The sequence below is a fragment of the Rattus rattus genome, chromosome 13 (genome assembly GCF_011064425.1).
Source record: "Rattus rattus isolate New Zealand chromosome 13, Rrattus_CSIRO_v1, whole genome shotgun sequence".
Classification (NCBI taxonomy): domain Eukaryota; kingdom Metazoa; phylum Chordata; class Mammalia; order Rodentia; family Muridae; genus Rattus; species Rattus rattus.
In genome coordinates this window covers 68,896,900-68,912,075 of record NC_046166.1, presented here as the reverse complement: position 1 = coordinate 68,912,075, position 15,176 = coordinate 68,896,900, and the positions used below count along the sequence as shown (strand labels likewise).

The following is a 15,176-nucleotide window of genomic DNA, read 5'->3' as shown; positions in this document are numbered from 1 at the left end:
ACAAAAACCCAAAATGCTCTACACATGAGAGTATTCTGTGTTCGCCACCAGAGAAAACTGGAAATTCAGCACCTGTGGCTGTTGTCTGCAGATAACGGTATAAACCATTTTCATGATTGAAAGAAAACCCCTGTTGTATAAGGCACAATTCTCTAATTGCACGACTCAAAGTAGTAAATGGCACAGCGGACGGAAGGAAGGTTCTGTCTGGAGACATTCAGAGCATATCAACATTCGTTCTTGAGGACAGTTTGCTTGGCTGGTAGTGGGATGTACAGTTAATTGTTGTTGGGGTCGCACTGCAACTCTGACTAGCTATGCTCTCTGGAGATGTGCTTTAGGGACAGTACACTGCAGGGAGTGCTTCAGGACAGACAGCTTGGGAGGGTCTGAAATGACCCGAGACTAGACGGCAGATGGGCCACGAATGTATCTGTGGGCAGGCAGCAAGGTGGTGTGGATGGGGCCTGGACTGCAGCCTCTGGAGAGAGGTGGGGTACAGTGCACCCTAGGAAGGTCCTGCATTCATCCCCTCCTACCTTGTGTGCACCTTCTTTAGGGTCTTCAGCCCTACCCCATTGGCTGGCCCATCCACGGCAGCCGGGCCTGCATGTTGGCTTTTGTCTCTTTCTCTATGTGAACCCTCAAAAATTGATTATGAAACAAGGTAGTAATTTTTCCTAGTGCTATTGTCCGTCTCTTTCCACCTCACTGTTTCTTGCTTTTCCTGTGTTGCATTAATGTATATCTGTGTTGTGGTAAATACTAAAAAGTAAAATGCACCATCCCATCCCACACTATGGCTGACGCCGGTGGGCCACACGACATCTGCGGGGTGTTTTCACCTCAATCAACAAACCGTCTCAGCCCAACTCGCTAAGTTTCCAGTTTCCGATTTCCATCCCACACTATTGCTGGCTACTCTCGGGGCCCTGTGGCAATCTCGCTATCTATCTAGTTCCCAAGGCGGGTTCACTACCACGCCAGTTCCATACAGAGACCTTCTATCTCACAGTTTTCTTACTGCGGACTCCACTCACATTCCCAACATCCGACCCCTGTGGTTATAGTCACAACTCCCAGTAACCCAATAAGAAACTCAATAAGCTTATAATTCATCAATCAGATTTATATCAATAAATTCTCACTCCACCGAACGCCCACACAATAAACTCAGAGCCAATTAATATTGATATAAACTACCCACGTAAATAAGACAAATTGTCCTATAAAAATCCATCCCTTATGAAATATTCATAACTACCCGTGGCCCTTTAAGGCCACACAGATCTGGGCCATCCTTCTCTGCCTCCATCTTGGTTCTTCTTCTCCTTTCTCCTCTCTCCTCTCTCCAAAACTCTGTGCCTGCCTTATTTTCCTCTGCCCAGCCGCAGGCCTTGCCTTACCTTGTGCCTGCCCTCACCTGCATACAGACAACAACCCACACATCTGCGAGTGGAAAATGGTGTGTGTGGGTTGGTTCGGTTTTCCAGAGACAGGGTCGCTTTGTGTTAACAGAGCCCTGGATGTCCTGAAACTCATCATGGAGACCAGCTGGCCTTAAACTCACAGAGATCCCCCTGCCCCTGCCTCCCGAGTGCTGGGATTAAAGGTATGGGCCACTATGCCCAGTTGTTATTACATTTTGATTAAACTTGATTAATCAAGTTATTGGGTTTCACGTTCCTGCCTTCTGTATGTCACTTCTGGATACAGGATGTGATCTGGGAAGTTGAATACACCATTAAAAAAAAAAAAAAACTGGGCAAAGCCGGGTACAGTGATGCGTACTCACAACCACGGCACAGGGGAGGCAGAGGCGGGAGAGCGTTGAATTTGAGACTAGCATTGGGCGCACAGCACAACTTTGACGGTCATATGGAGGATCTTGTAGAAGAGCATCACGGACATGCCTCTTCCACATGGTTGTGGCCTGGCTGACTCAGCTTCCTGGAGAGGAGCTTGGTGCCGATTGGCCCTGGGAAGGCTACAGTCACCAGAGGCTGACAAGAGGGACTGAGCTGTGGTGACAGGAGCAGGGGAGGCTGAAGTCTAGGGGCTTCCACACCTAGTTCAGAGACCCGCTCTCTCTCACTGCTGGGGCCACTACCCTGAAGGTGTGTGCTGCTTTTTTTTCCTTTTTTTTTTTTTTTTTTTTTTTTTTGGTCATTTGGGGATTGAACCCAGGGTTTGATTGACGGGTGTCTACCACTGAGCCAGGACTCCCCCTCCCCCCATGGCATTTTTTTTTTTTTTTTTTTTTTTTTTTGGTTTTTTTTTTTGGAGCTGGGGGACTGAACCCAGGGCCTTGCGCTTCCTAGGCAAGCGCTCTACCACTGAGCTAAATCCCCAACCCCGGCATTGCTTTTTAAAGCACTGTGATACAGCACTGAAGACTCTAGAGTCATGGATCGGTGGTGATGTTTGAGCTGGTATCTCGTCTCGTCCAATTAAGACTGTATCTAGTCAGGTATAATGGCTCGCACGTGCACTTCGGGCATCCACGAGGTAGAGACAGGAGGTTCACTTCAAATTGGAGGGCAGCCCGGGCTACAGTGTGAAACAAGACAAAACAGAAGAAGAAAAAAAAGTTTACATGGGAGAGACCCAGGAAACAAATGTGTGTCTTTATTTTGTTTTGTATTTGGTTGTCTTTTGGGGTTTTTGTTTGTTTGTTTGTTTTAATTTTTTCGGTGCTAGGATTCAGAGCTGGGACTAGTGCTAGCTAGCCAGATCCTATAGCTACCATAGCCCATCCCCCCCCCCAACCCTTTGAAGGAAAATAGAGTCACAATTTCAGTTTGGTTTCTGGTTCTCCTCAAAGGATATGAAGATAACCAACTGAAGTGGTCTCTGGTGCTCACCCTAGAGCTGTTAACCCGGGATCGAAGGCCCCGTCTCTGAGGAGGGAGTCAGGCGTCAGCACCGTGAGGCAATGGGCTGACCCACAAGGGCAGGGCTTGTGTTATATACAGAGTCAGTTCCGGCTGGATCTTTACGGTGACCTGCTGAGGATGGAGTGTGGATGTGTTGGGGGAGGGGGGATTTCACAGCTGAGTGACCCCATCTCCGAAAGCCTGGGTTTTTGTGTGTGAGAACCCTTGGAGTGTGTCCTCACAGTGTGTGGGCCCAAGTCTGGCTGGGTCAGGGGTCACAGGGGTGGGGTGCTGTGGAGGCCCCACAGAGAAAGCCTTTCTGTGTGGGCTTGGCCAGTTTGCTTCTTGGCACTGGCCAGCCTTCTGGCTTCAGAAATGATAGGAACATTGATGCTTTACTGTCAAGCCCTTGACTCAATAGGGGTGGGGGTGGGGTGGGGTGGGGTGGGGTGGGGTGGGGTGGGGGCAGGGGCAGGGGTGGGGGGGGGTGAAGCAGCCCAGTGAGCCAAGTGGCAGATCTCAGTGGGTCCCTCCAGTTCCCTCAGAGAAGCTTTGCTGGTGAGAGCTGCTCATGTAGGCGCTGGCTCTGGCTGCAGCTGTGTTCTGTGGTGCATTGTGGGAGAGGCCATCTCCGAAGGCGTGATGCTGTGCTGCCTAGAACAGGGCCACTTTTCAGTCAGAGCCGAAGACTGAACTCCGACGGTTGGTTCTAATAGAGCGACACAGCTCTCCAAGTACAGCCCAGAACCCAGGTCTGAAGTGGAGGAATGCGGCAGGGCCTAGGGCACGGGCCTGGACGGGGCAGGCCCTCTGCTTTGGAACAGAGTCCAGGCATGCAGGGCCTTGGATGATTTCGTAGGAAGGAATGAAAGGCGCCGTGTTTTGCCAAGCAACCAAAGCAACTGGGGAAATAATCACAGGTACTTGTAGCGGGGAAAGAGAGATTTATGTTTTCCAGGATGTGTGGTCTCCACAGTGATTCTCTGTGGGGGTGAGGGGGGCTGTGACTGTTAAGAGCCACTTCCGCCCTCCATTGTGTCCAGACATAAGGTCATCAGACGTTAGGATGCTTGGTGACCTGCAGACCACAGGGAGGGGAAGGAGGTTGCCTGAACTTACCTATCACCCTGGGAGATTTTTCAGTTCCATACCAAGTACATTCTGCAGACGGCTCACCTTCATGGGCAGCCCGTGCACTTGTCCTTGGGGAGTGATCTTTTTAAAATTAATTTGTGTGCGTGTGTGTGTGTGTGTGTGTGTGTGTGTGTGTCTGTGTGTCTGTGTGTCTGTGTCTGTGTTTTCCCCTCTCCCAACTCTTCTTAGATCCTCTCTACCACCTTACCCACCCAACTTCGTATTTCCTGTTTCTCAAAACAGAAAAAAGAAAATCAAAACAAGTTAAAAATGTCTAAGACAAAAAAAGGAAGAAGAAAGGTAGCGCTCCAACAAACAAAACCCGGTATTGGCCATTTTTCCCCCATTACCAACAGGTGTCTATTGCAAGTAGCATCTCAGTTAGGGGCGGGACCCTGCATCCACTTCCTCCTCAGTACCGGGACCCCATCGGACTTGAACCTGTGCAGGTCTCTGAGTCCGTGTGTGCACCAATCTCGATGAGTCCGAACGGCAGTGGTGGGTGTCTGGAGTACCATCCGTGTAGAGTAAGAAAAACTGAAGCCCAAGCATCTGCCCATCTTTTCACAGGACAGCATTGACCCGGTAGAGGGGAGGTGCAGGCAGGAAGGCCGACTCTGAGCTGGTCCGTCATAGTTGCTGGTCAGGAGTGGGTAGTGCCGCCTAGTGGTCAGCCAGCTTTGGGGAGATGGGGAATTGAAACCAACAGCTTTGCTCATGGATTTGGACCTGGGTCTAAGAGAAAGAAGAGAATTGGAGATAAGCCCTACGGTTTGTTCTGTTTGTGGCGAGAAGCCGGTTAGGAGGACCAGTTACCCAGGTTTAGATTTGTCTGCCTCCCTGAGACACAGAGTGACAGCATATAGCAGGCACTGAAGCTTCAAGTTGGTGGAATCACGCTGCACCTCAAAGAGCTAGGAGGATGGGGTGCAGAAGGCGTGGCCTCCAGAGACCTACCCGAGAGAAGTGGGCAGGAAGGGGATGCATGGGGTCTGTTGATTCATGGAGGTTGTCTCTGATAACCAGGCTAGGCCCAGGTTGCTGACAGGTGCAGGGTCAATGTCTGAGAGTCAGCAGCTGGTTTGTAGAGAGAGGGCCTTTGTCCCAAGGGTCCCATGTGAGAGTCCCCGTGTGTTTCCTCCTCATGGGCAGAAGGAGCAGAGGAGAGGTATCCCAAGCCCTTTGTGTGGTGATACCTGCCTGTGGATGGTGGTGCAGATCCTGCACAGTGCCACTAGAGGGGACACACTCTCCAGGGGTGCAGGAATGTGTGTCTTACCACAAACTGGTGTAATGCCATCTTTCTCCTAACTTTGTCCTAACTTTGTCTCAAACGAACTGGAGGGGTGGGATGGGAACAGGGTGGTGTCAACTCATAATGGGATCCCTGCTAACGGCCACCAGAGGGGTCGCATTTCTCAGGCTACACACCAGTCTCAGATCACCTAAGCAATCGCATAGGGTGGGCATCAGTACATGGCCATCGTGATGGTCACTTATGGCCTCACAGTCCAGCTAGGGTCTGAAGTTCAGTGTTGGACTCTGACACGGAATGGTGCTCCTGTCCTGTCAGCAGCTACACAGACCTTCTGGGTTGCAGCTGTCCCTTAGCGGCCCCCCTCTCAGATCCTAGGCAAACCTTACTCCTATACCATTGGTGGGTCCCTTTGTTCTATTCTAAAAGGCCCACCATGCCCTGAGCAGGGACTCCAGGCCACCCACTCCTGAGTTCCGGCAGCCAGCCACCACCGTCCCCATAGATCGTCAGTCTTTTCACTGTGACATGTTCCTTCCCACGGTGCTGGGCAGCTAGCTCCCTTCTTGGTCCTCAGCTTGGACAGCACTGCCTACCTGTACCCGCTGTCTCTCCTTCCATTAAAGAAGTCTTACAGGTGGACCCAAGGGAGGCCCTCCTGCAGCCAGCTATGAGGTCTCCAAGCATTTGGCCACCAGGATACCCTCTTCCTTGCTGGCTCCCCCAACACGTAAGTGCAGAAACAGACCACAGGCCGGGATATTTTCAGGAGTTTGAAGAATTGTATGTGTGGGATCAGTGGGCATCGCCATGGTCAGCAGCAACCGAGGGCTCTTTCTCTCTCCCCCTGGTCCCTTCCTGCCCTCGCTAGCCTTGTGCGGTGGTTTGCTTTGACTCTGGCTTATTCCTGCTGACGTCATGAACTTCCCATTTCTGTTCTGTACTGTCTGGACTCTGCTAGTCCGAGTCCTAGGCTTACCTGGCTGTTCTTACAGCCCACGAACAGCCAAGGGCTGGCATACTCTTCTAGGGGACCCTCGACGATGCCAGGGGAAGGCTCGTCTGCAGAGGCTGTGCAAGAAGCCTGCATAGGTATAGACTGTCAGTTCAGATGGTCAGAGCCCGCCTGGCGACTGCTACCCTCTGAATGACGAATTCTGTCCTTTAAAAAAAAAACAAAACCATAATGTCCAGTCTCCTAAAGAACATTGGCAAAGGCATTACCAAGTCAACATGAGTTAGAGCTGCACAGACATTTGGATAACAGTACACAGTTTGGGTTTTGTTTAGATGACACGAGACATTATTAGTTTGTGTCAGTCGTGGTCACGATTTGGGCATGCATCGGGGCATCCCAGAACGCCAGTCGGACTCCAAAGAAAGGCACTGTTTGATGGTAACACCGTCCTGGTATGCTGATCTTCAGATGCAGTGGGTCCTACCCTGGAGGCCTCATCCATTTTGACTCCCGCCCCTGTCGGGAGCCCGCAGAGACTGTGTGCAGAACGCACACTGCTGGATTCGGTGAGGAGACAGTGCAGGCCAGACAGCAGCTCGGCTCAGGTGCACGGCTGGGGCTGTGCTCGCAGCCCCCTCTCCTCTGCCCTCTTGCACATGGGTTCTTGTGAGGGCAGCAGAGCCCACACAGCTGAGTTGGGCTGTTTGGAGTTTTAATGCCCCACACAGTGATGTGCCAAGAGCCATCGGGGAGCTGGACTGGATTGTCCTGGGAGCAGAGGGGATGCAGACACCCGAGGCAGCTTGAGGGCCTCTGCACAGGTCACAGGTCCTGCCGTGAAGACACAGGCTGGCATGGGTCACATTTGTGTAGCGTGACCGTCCCTCAGGCTTACAGATGACCAGGCCTACCAGCCATGCCCCCGTAGCCATGGCCCAGCTTCTGCTGGGTAGAGCCACCCTCACCGTCAACGCCTTCTCACCGGTGGCCTCTTCAGTGTCGCCTTCACCTGGAGCATGTCCAGAGTCGTGTCTCATCAGCCTATGAATAGGGCCTTGTTCTTAGGAATTACCTAACGCCATGTTTCATGTCCAGGAGCCCAGGTGAGTTCCTCCCTGAGAATGCATAGCCATTGTCTCAGGCTGAAAGCAAAGAAGGGGGGTGCGGGGAGACAGTGAAAGTATACCCAGGAGCACAGTTTGCAGGACAAGAACATTCTGGAAAGGATTGCGCAGGAAAACACCTGGCTCTGCGGACGAGCAGCAGCGGCCGTGGCGGTGTTGACTGGGTCAGTTGGCAGTGCTGCCCATGAGGTTAGCGGGCTGTGCCAGCCAGGTGATTAAGTCAATGCTGATGACGGGGGCACAGGGGGTAGTGGGCATTGCTGGCTGCAGGACTTGCGAGCTGCTTCCCTACCTGAGCAGTTCCAGGCGGTTTGATCTGGCCCACAGCTAGCTGTTGAGACAAGCGGGCGCTTGCTAACAGCCAGGGCCTGGCTGTTCCCAGCAGCACTGTTCATACCAGCAGGACGCTGGGAGCACTGGGCTCTGCTTTCCTGTGTTCTAAGGATTCATTAAAGCCCACGCAGCAAGAATGGCTGCAAGTGTGAGCATTTGGGCTCAGGAGCAGCCCTGCATGCAGAGCTCCTGCAGGTATGTGCCTGTTCCCAAACACATTCCAGACAGGGAAGCGGCATTCTGCCTGCTTTCTGGAAGGGTGTTTGCCTCCTGCCATTGGATACCTCATAGACCAGCAGAGCACAGGGCCCATGCAGGGTGGCTTTGCTTCTGTCTAGAGCCCCCAGGCACTGGTGCTCACTCTGGATTCTAGCTGATCTCTCCTCCTTACTGGTGCTGAGTGACAGCATTGGCCTGGGTTTACTTTCGGACACTTTCAGTGGTACCCAGTGGTCCCAACCATACCCAGTCATACCCAGTGGTGCCCAGGGGCACCCAGGGGCAATGGTCCTTTGGTCTCGGTCTTTCTGGACTATGGAGTTGAGAGTACTTATCGATTGCTCTCATCCTCGAGGGCCGGAGGCCTGCACTGGGCATGTCTCTGGGTTGGGTTGGTGTTCACAGAATGCCGCTCACCTGTGTTCATTCTTCCAAAGGACCAAATGAGTCCCCGGCAGTCGGACTCCTCAGTAACCTAGACCTGCTTTGGCTCCGCAATAAAGGCAAGATAAGGTCACATGAGCTCTGGGAGGTGGGTGGTACTCAATCCAGCCACCATATGTTCCTACTGGGAAGGTGGTGTGGTCACAGCACCCAGCTCCCAGTGGGTCTCAGGTGCCTAGGTCGTCTCACAGCTGTGTGCTTTGCTTCCTGTGACTTCCCACCACCTGCCAGGAAGAACCCCCTCCCTCATAAACTCCTTCATTCTTTCTGTTGAAAGAACAACGAAGGGTGTCCAGCAAGTACCGGGCAGGGCCCATAGGTGCTCAGAACGTCAGTCACAGATGTTGCTTAGCAAGGCGTGTGTGTGTGTGTGTGTGTGTGTGTGTGTGTGTGTGTGTGTGTGTGTGGTGCCTCTCACTGAGTTGTGCACTTGTTCTTGCCATCTGCATGGGGTGTCTCACCCACAGCACTCAGAGACAGATTCTGTCATTGCTTGTGGGTTCCAGGCAAGCATCTGCTACACAAAGTTCTCAGTACTTCTCACGTCCTGATGGAACGTATCTCCAGACCGTCTCGACCCGCCAGCTTCCAGTAATGACACAGAGACTTATATTTATCCATGAATACTTAGGCCGTATAGCCTAGGTTTGTTCGCAACTAGCTCATATAACTTAACAACCCATTTACACCAGTTGGTGTTTGCCACATGTCTGTTGCCTTCCACTCCACCCTCATGCATCCGACTTCCTCCATGCCTGGCTGCCGAATCCCGTGCCTTTGCAGTTTTTCCCACAGTTCCATTCTCTGCCTGGATGTCCTGCTTTTCATCTCCTGTCCATCAGCCGTTTTATTAGACCAATCAGAAGGTGATGGAGAAGAATGCTTACAAGATATGATGCAGGTGCTGAGCGATTAGAATACCAAAGTCCAGACAGTACTCAGTTCTCTGCCTGTACAGAAATGGACATCTGAGTAATTCAAAGTCAACCTTCACACAGTGCCCAAGAAGATTATTCCATCAGCAAGGCAAAGGGCTTTCGGACTCTTATCTACCCTAGGCTCTAGACCCTCAGTGTAGCCCTGTGTGGACCGTGCAGAGCCTCACGCTATAGTGTCTTCGTTGGAAGTACTAGGACCTGGTCTCAGCTGAGGTGCAGTTATACATGCCCTCCACAGTAAGATTGTCAAGCCTGGCTGTGACTCACCACATGTACGATGGAGAGAGCCGCCACCAGGAGTGCCGTGTGCTGGTAAAGTGACTCCGGTGCCAGGGCAGAGACAACAGGTACCCACTGAAAGTGCCTGGCTACTCAGGTGGGCATCTAAGCAACTTCTCGTGCCCTTGAGGGTAAGACAGAGCCACATGGCGAAGTTACAGAGGGCGGTGCAAAAGGCTTCCTTCAGCACACGCGCTGGCAGACAGGGACTTCTCTGTACAGTGGCAGATGGCAGGCTTGGCGCCAGCAGCCATCTTCACGAGAACACGGTTTTGGCTTAGTGGAAGTGCCAAAGCCAACATCAAGCCTGTTAATTAGGGTGAAAGAATTCACCGGGCTGGTTTGGCATCTCAGATGTTGCGAGGGGCAAAGCTTCGCCTGCTCTCTCCTTGTCACTGAGCAGCAAGCGTGTGGAGAGCCAGCAGCCGAAGAGGTGGCCTGCTGCTCACTGTGCATTCCATCTACCCGCCCGATGCTGGAACAGAAGCATGTGGAGAAGGTCCCAAAGCAGTTCCGGTAGAATCTAGGGAAGATGTTGAGTGATTCCAAGAAGGTTCCAGGATGAGTGTTAGTGAACCCAGGTGGGATCCAGGATGTGTTTGTTGAGTGAACCCTGGTGGGATCCAAGATGAGTGTTGAGTGAACCCAGGCTGGATCCAAGATGAGTGTTGAGTGAACCCAGGCTGGATCCAAGATGAGTGTTGAGTGAACCCAGGTGGGCTCCAGGATATGTTTGTTGAGTGAACCCTGGTGGGATCCAGGATGAGTGTTGAGTAATCCCAGGTGGGATCCAGGATGAGTGTTGAGCGATCCCAGGTGGGATCCAGGATGTGTTTGTTGAGTGAACCCTGGTGGGATCCAGAATGAGTGTTGAGTAATCCCAGGTGGGATCCAGGATGTGTTTGTTGAGTGAGCCCGGGCTGGATCCAGGATGAATGTTGAGTGGTCCTAGGAAGGATCCAGGGCTTTTGTGATGAGTAGTCCCTGGATGAAGCCAGGAAGGGTGTCATGGATCAGACTACCCTTCTCATGTACACAGTTTCTCAAATTCAGTTTTTCTAATGTATCTAGAGAATGAAATACATAAAGCAAAGACAGGACAGAAAAGCAGCCCATGCAGCTTGGCCCTGCTGTCTCCAGAGGTAGTTAAGAAAATGTCAGTATTGTTTCTGATGCGGAATCGGTTTTACGAAAAACTACTAACAGCAGAACCTTTACAAACTCAAAGGGGATATTCTGGTGCCAGTGACCATGGCAGGGAGCAGATTCGTGTCCCAGTGAGATAACAGTTTCATGGCATGCCTTATAGTAACAACATAAGAAGCTATGGATGGGCACATGGTTACCTTGGGCAGGAAAGCTACAGCAAAGACAACTGCTATGGATCTCGGATCTTATCTGATGACATTCTTAGTCTTGGGGGTGGTGGAGGCTAGGGCTCTGTCTCAGCCAGTGTCCTCCTGCTCTGAAAAGGCACTGTGGCTAAGGCAACTCTTATAAAGGAAAGCATTTCACTGAGGCTGGCTTACAGTTCTGAGGTTTAGTCCATTGTTATTGTGGTGGGGAGCATGGAAACATCAGGCAGATGTTGTGCTGGAGAGGAGCTGAGAGGTCTACATCTGGATGGGCAGGCATCAGGAAGAGAGAGAGAGAGAGAGAGAGAGAGAGAGAGAGAGAGAGAGAGAGAGAGAACAGACAGACAGACACACTGGGTCTGGCTTGAGCTTCTGAAACCCTCAAAGTCCAGCTCCCTTGGCATACTTCCTACAAGAAGGCCACACCCACCCCAAAGAGGCCACACCTCCTAACAGTGCCACTCCCTGTGGACCTATGGAGACCGTTTTCATTCAGACCACCACAGGGTCTGTTCTGTATTAACCTAATAGTCACAAGCATATTAGGTCTCACACAGAGTGGACAGCAAACAGCCGTGTAGGGGCCAAGACAGCCCAAGATAACTGAGCTCTGGGCTTGGAGTGTTCCAACTCTCCAGTCATTGATGTTCTGATCAGTAAAGTGGCCTTGCAAAGTGCTAGATTAGTTGCAGCTTCCCCCCTGCTCCCGGAACTTCGGGTTAACGATGCTAAGGTCTTATCTGGAGGAAGAGGGGAAACTGTTTTGGTTTGTGTCGTCCACCCTCCGCCTTAGAACATGGTGTGAGTCTGGCAACGACCAGCCGTGGCGTTGGTCGAGAGGGCTCCGGCCAGGGCCTCGGGTTCCAAAACAAGTTCCTGGCTGTGGTTCAAGGTGAAGTCCCAGCGGCACTGAGAAGCCTTTGTTTGTTTTGCTCTGGATTGTTCCTACTAGGGAGATAGATGGTAAACTCTGTCATTACATCTGGGAGTAACAGTGACCTCTCTCCTTGTTGCAGGTTGCCTCTAGAAAGCCCCGACTGGCATCTCCTGGGAAGGTTTCGTATGCCAACCTGACGGACAATGTCTGTGCCTGCAGGGGCCCCTGTCCCCTGATGCTGTCCACGTGTGGAGGAAGGAGGCAAGGCTGAGCATGGACCAGGGAGAGGCCTCACCTCCTGTGCCTGCAGGTAGGGATCTGCCTCCTCCGAGGTATCCCTGGGCCCCTGTAGCCCTCAGGGTTCTGAGGAAGGACTCCAGCTTCCAGAGTCACTAACTCACTGCTACTTGGCATGGATCGGGAAAGAGACGTTCACATTGTGGTATGAATGGGACGTGAGCTTTGACCGTCCCTGGCTGGTGTACCCGCGTGCCCTGGGTGCCAGTGAGCTGGCTGCCCACGTCCCAGCCTGTCTCCTGTCTTCAGCATCTTGGATTCCACGAGGGGTGTTTTGTTTTGTTTTGTTTTGTTTTGTTTTGTTTTTGCTTGATCCAGTGCAGGTGGCCCCCGAGCTGGTGCGTAGGGTGTGTTTGGGAATACACCCTGCCCACCGGTCAAGTTCCCTCAGGAACTGGCACGCTCTTGAGCACTGGGAGCAGATTGGGACAGTGCTCTTCCCTGCTTCCTTGGCTGTGGGCAGTTCAAGGCCAAACCGGGCGGCTCCTCTATCTGCTCAGTGGATAGACACAGAGGATGACGGCCCACTTGTTGGTTTGTTTTGTGACCATGTCAGAACTGTGCCCTTGACAGAAAGGCTATCAGAGATACTGGTACCCACCCTGCAGATGGAGAAGGAGGTGGGCATTAGAATCGGCACACGGTCTGCAGGTTAGGGTGGGCAGTAGCTATGAGACAGCCCGGACATACGAGGTCGGCCACTCCTCTGTGTGTCCGGGACCCTGTAGGGCTGGACGGGGTTCACCTTTGTCTCTTGGCTCTGTCCCTTCTGTCCCACCCTGCCTGCTTCATGGGTGCGCCAGGCCTATGTGGTAGCACCTGGGAGTCCCAAATACATCGTGCACGCAGCTGTTTGCACAGAGGGTCTAAGACATGGATACCCCTTGAAGGACCAAGGTGTAGTGAGATGGGTCAATAGGAGATTCCAGTGCAGTGGCAGTGACCACTGCCACCACAGGGAGATTCCAGTGCAGGTGATGGCTCAGGCTAGAAGCTTACTTTTCTCCACCCTGGAAACCCAGCCTATGACAATAAGTTCCAGCCTCACCTTTGCGTGAGGATTTACAGGCACTGACAACTGCTAGTGGGGAGAGAGCTTTTATTCCGTGGTCTGCAGCCTAATAGTGCTCACCGGGTCACACCTCCCCACACACAAAAGACGTGAAAGTACACAGAGGAGAGACTGGGAAGAGGAGGAGTTTGAGGAGTGAGGAGGAGACAGGAGAGGGTGACAGAGGGATGGGTATCATTACTGGCAATGACACTGCCACCGCAGCACCGTGGCAAGAACAGCTTCACTCCGACCACAGCATGGCTGCGAGGGTGTGAGCTAGAAACCTCTTATATGGGGGTGCAGTGGGGTGGGCAGGACCTCTGCTGTCTCTTCAAGCAGGGGCCGGATGGTCAGTCTTGGACTGCAAAGGCGACACTGTAGTAAGGTCACAGAGTTGTTTCAGGAACAACACCGAGCACAGCACTGTGGGCGGGAGACATTGCCTCTTCTACAATCTCCTCCATGAGAGCTCCTCATCCTGAGCCCCTGTTGCTACCCCGGGGCTCCCTGCCCATTCTCCTCCCTCTGAGGAGCCTGGGAAGGCCAGTTTCGCCCAGCTGTTGGAGTTCTGGTTCTGGCAGGCTTCAGACCGGCGCTGTCCTGATTACCTTTCTGTCAGCTGCCGGAAGAGCCAGGGGTTGGATGAGCAGCCCCCACCCCTCCCCCCACCGAACATTCCACCCCTAGGCCAAGCAGTATCGTTTTGTCACTGACGCCCTCCGCAGATGGCTGTCCAAGCTCTCAGGTCTTCCAGAACCTCCCTAGCACACAGGTTTTTGCTGCCTGCTAATATTGCCACTGGGAACTCTTGACTTGGCACCGTCTCACCGTGTTTGCGTTGGGGTGACCTGGACGACCCACTCGTCTGCTCTGCTGGTCGCTCCTCTTTTTTTCTTTTTTTAATCTTTATTAACTTGAGTATTCCTTATTTACATTTTGATTGTCATTCGCTTTCCTGGTTACCGGGCCAACATCCCCCTAACCCCTCCCCTCCCCCTCTATATGGGTGTTCCCCTCCCCATCCTCCCCCCATTACCGCCCTCCCCCCAACAATCACGTTCAGTTGGGGGTTCAGTCTTGGCAGAACCAAGGGCTTCCCCTTCCACTGGTGCTCTTACTAGGCTATTCATTGCTACCTATGAGGTTGGAGCCCAGGGTCAGTCCATGTATAGTCTTTGGGTAGTGGTTTAGACCCTGAAAACTCTGGTTGCTTGGCATTGTTGTTCATATGGGGTCTCGAGCCCCTTCAAGCTCTTCCAGTCCTTTCTCTGAATCCTTCAACGGGGGTCCTGTTCTCAGTTCAGTGGTTTGCTGCTGGCGTTCGCCTATGTATTTGCCATATTCTGGCTGTGTCTCTCAGGAGAGATCTACATCCGGTTCCTGTCGGCCTGCACTTCTTTGCTTCATCCATCTTATCTAATTTGGTGGCTGTATATGTATGGGCCACATGTGGGGCAGGCTCTGAATGGGTGTTCCTTCTGTCTCTGTTTTAATCTTTGCCTCTCTATTCCCTGCCAAGGGTATTCTTGTTCCCCTTTTAAAGAAGGAGTGAAGCATTCACATTTTGATCATCCGTCTTGAGTTTCATTTGTTCTGTGCATCTAGGGTAATTCAAGCATTTGGGCTAATAGCCACTTATCAATGAGTGCATACCATGTGTGTTTTTCTGTGATTGGGTTACCTCACTCAGGATATGAAATTCATAGGCAAATGGATGGAACTGGTCACTCCTCTTATTTTGACGGCTGTAGCGCCTCGTGAGCCTGATGGACATGCCGGTCTGCGCTCCTCAGTTCTGCCTGAGCCTCTCCTACCTAGGTCACATCCTAGTGCGAGGCTCAGCAAGGCCACTACAGCTCTGTAACCAGTACCAGAGCCCCTGCTGCACCAACCTCTTTCTTAACTCTCCTGACAGCACAGTCCTGTCCGTCCGCTCTGGGAAGTGGGTGTCCAGTGTTGACACGCCTGGGTCTGGTCGCCAAGTGACACTTACCCATCCTCTGTCACCTCTCAGTCCCTGACACTCATGGGGA

The 15,176-nt window shown here is 52.4% G+C and overlaps 1 protein-coding gene across 2 annotated transcripts in view; it reads left to right on the top strand.

Annotated features, from left to right (window-relative positions):
- The window catches only part of Arhgef10 (Rho guanine nucleotide exchange factor 10), an 89,784-nt gene that overhangs the window by 2,387 nt on the left and 72,221 nt on the right, over positions 1 to 15,176 (top strand). Inside the window, exon 2 of one of the 2 annotated variants that reach the window (XM_032918949.1) lies at positions 11,932 to 12,102. In XM_032918949.1, the coding sequence (XP_032774840.1) occupies positions 12,066 to 12,102 (37 nt within the window). In that variant the 5' untranslated portion in view covers positions 11,932 to 12,065. Of the gene's footprint in view, positions 1 to 11,931; positions 12,103 to 15,176 lie in introns of those variants that run through there. The other variant, XM_032918950.1, reaches the window with a different exon arrangement.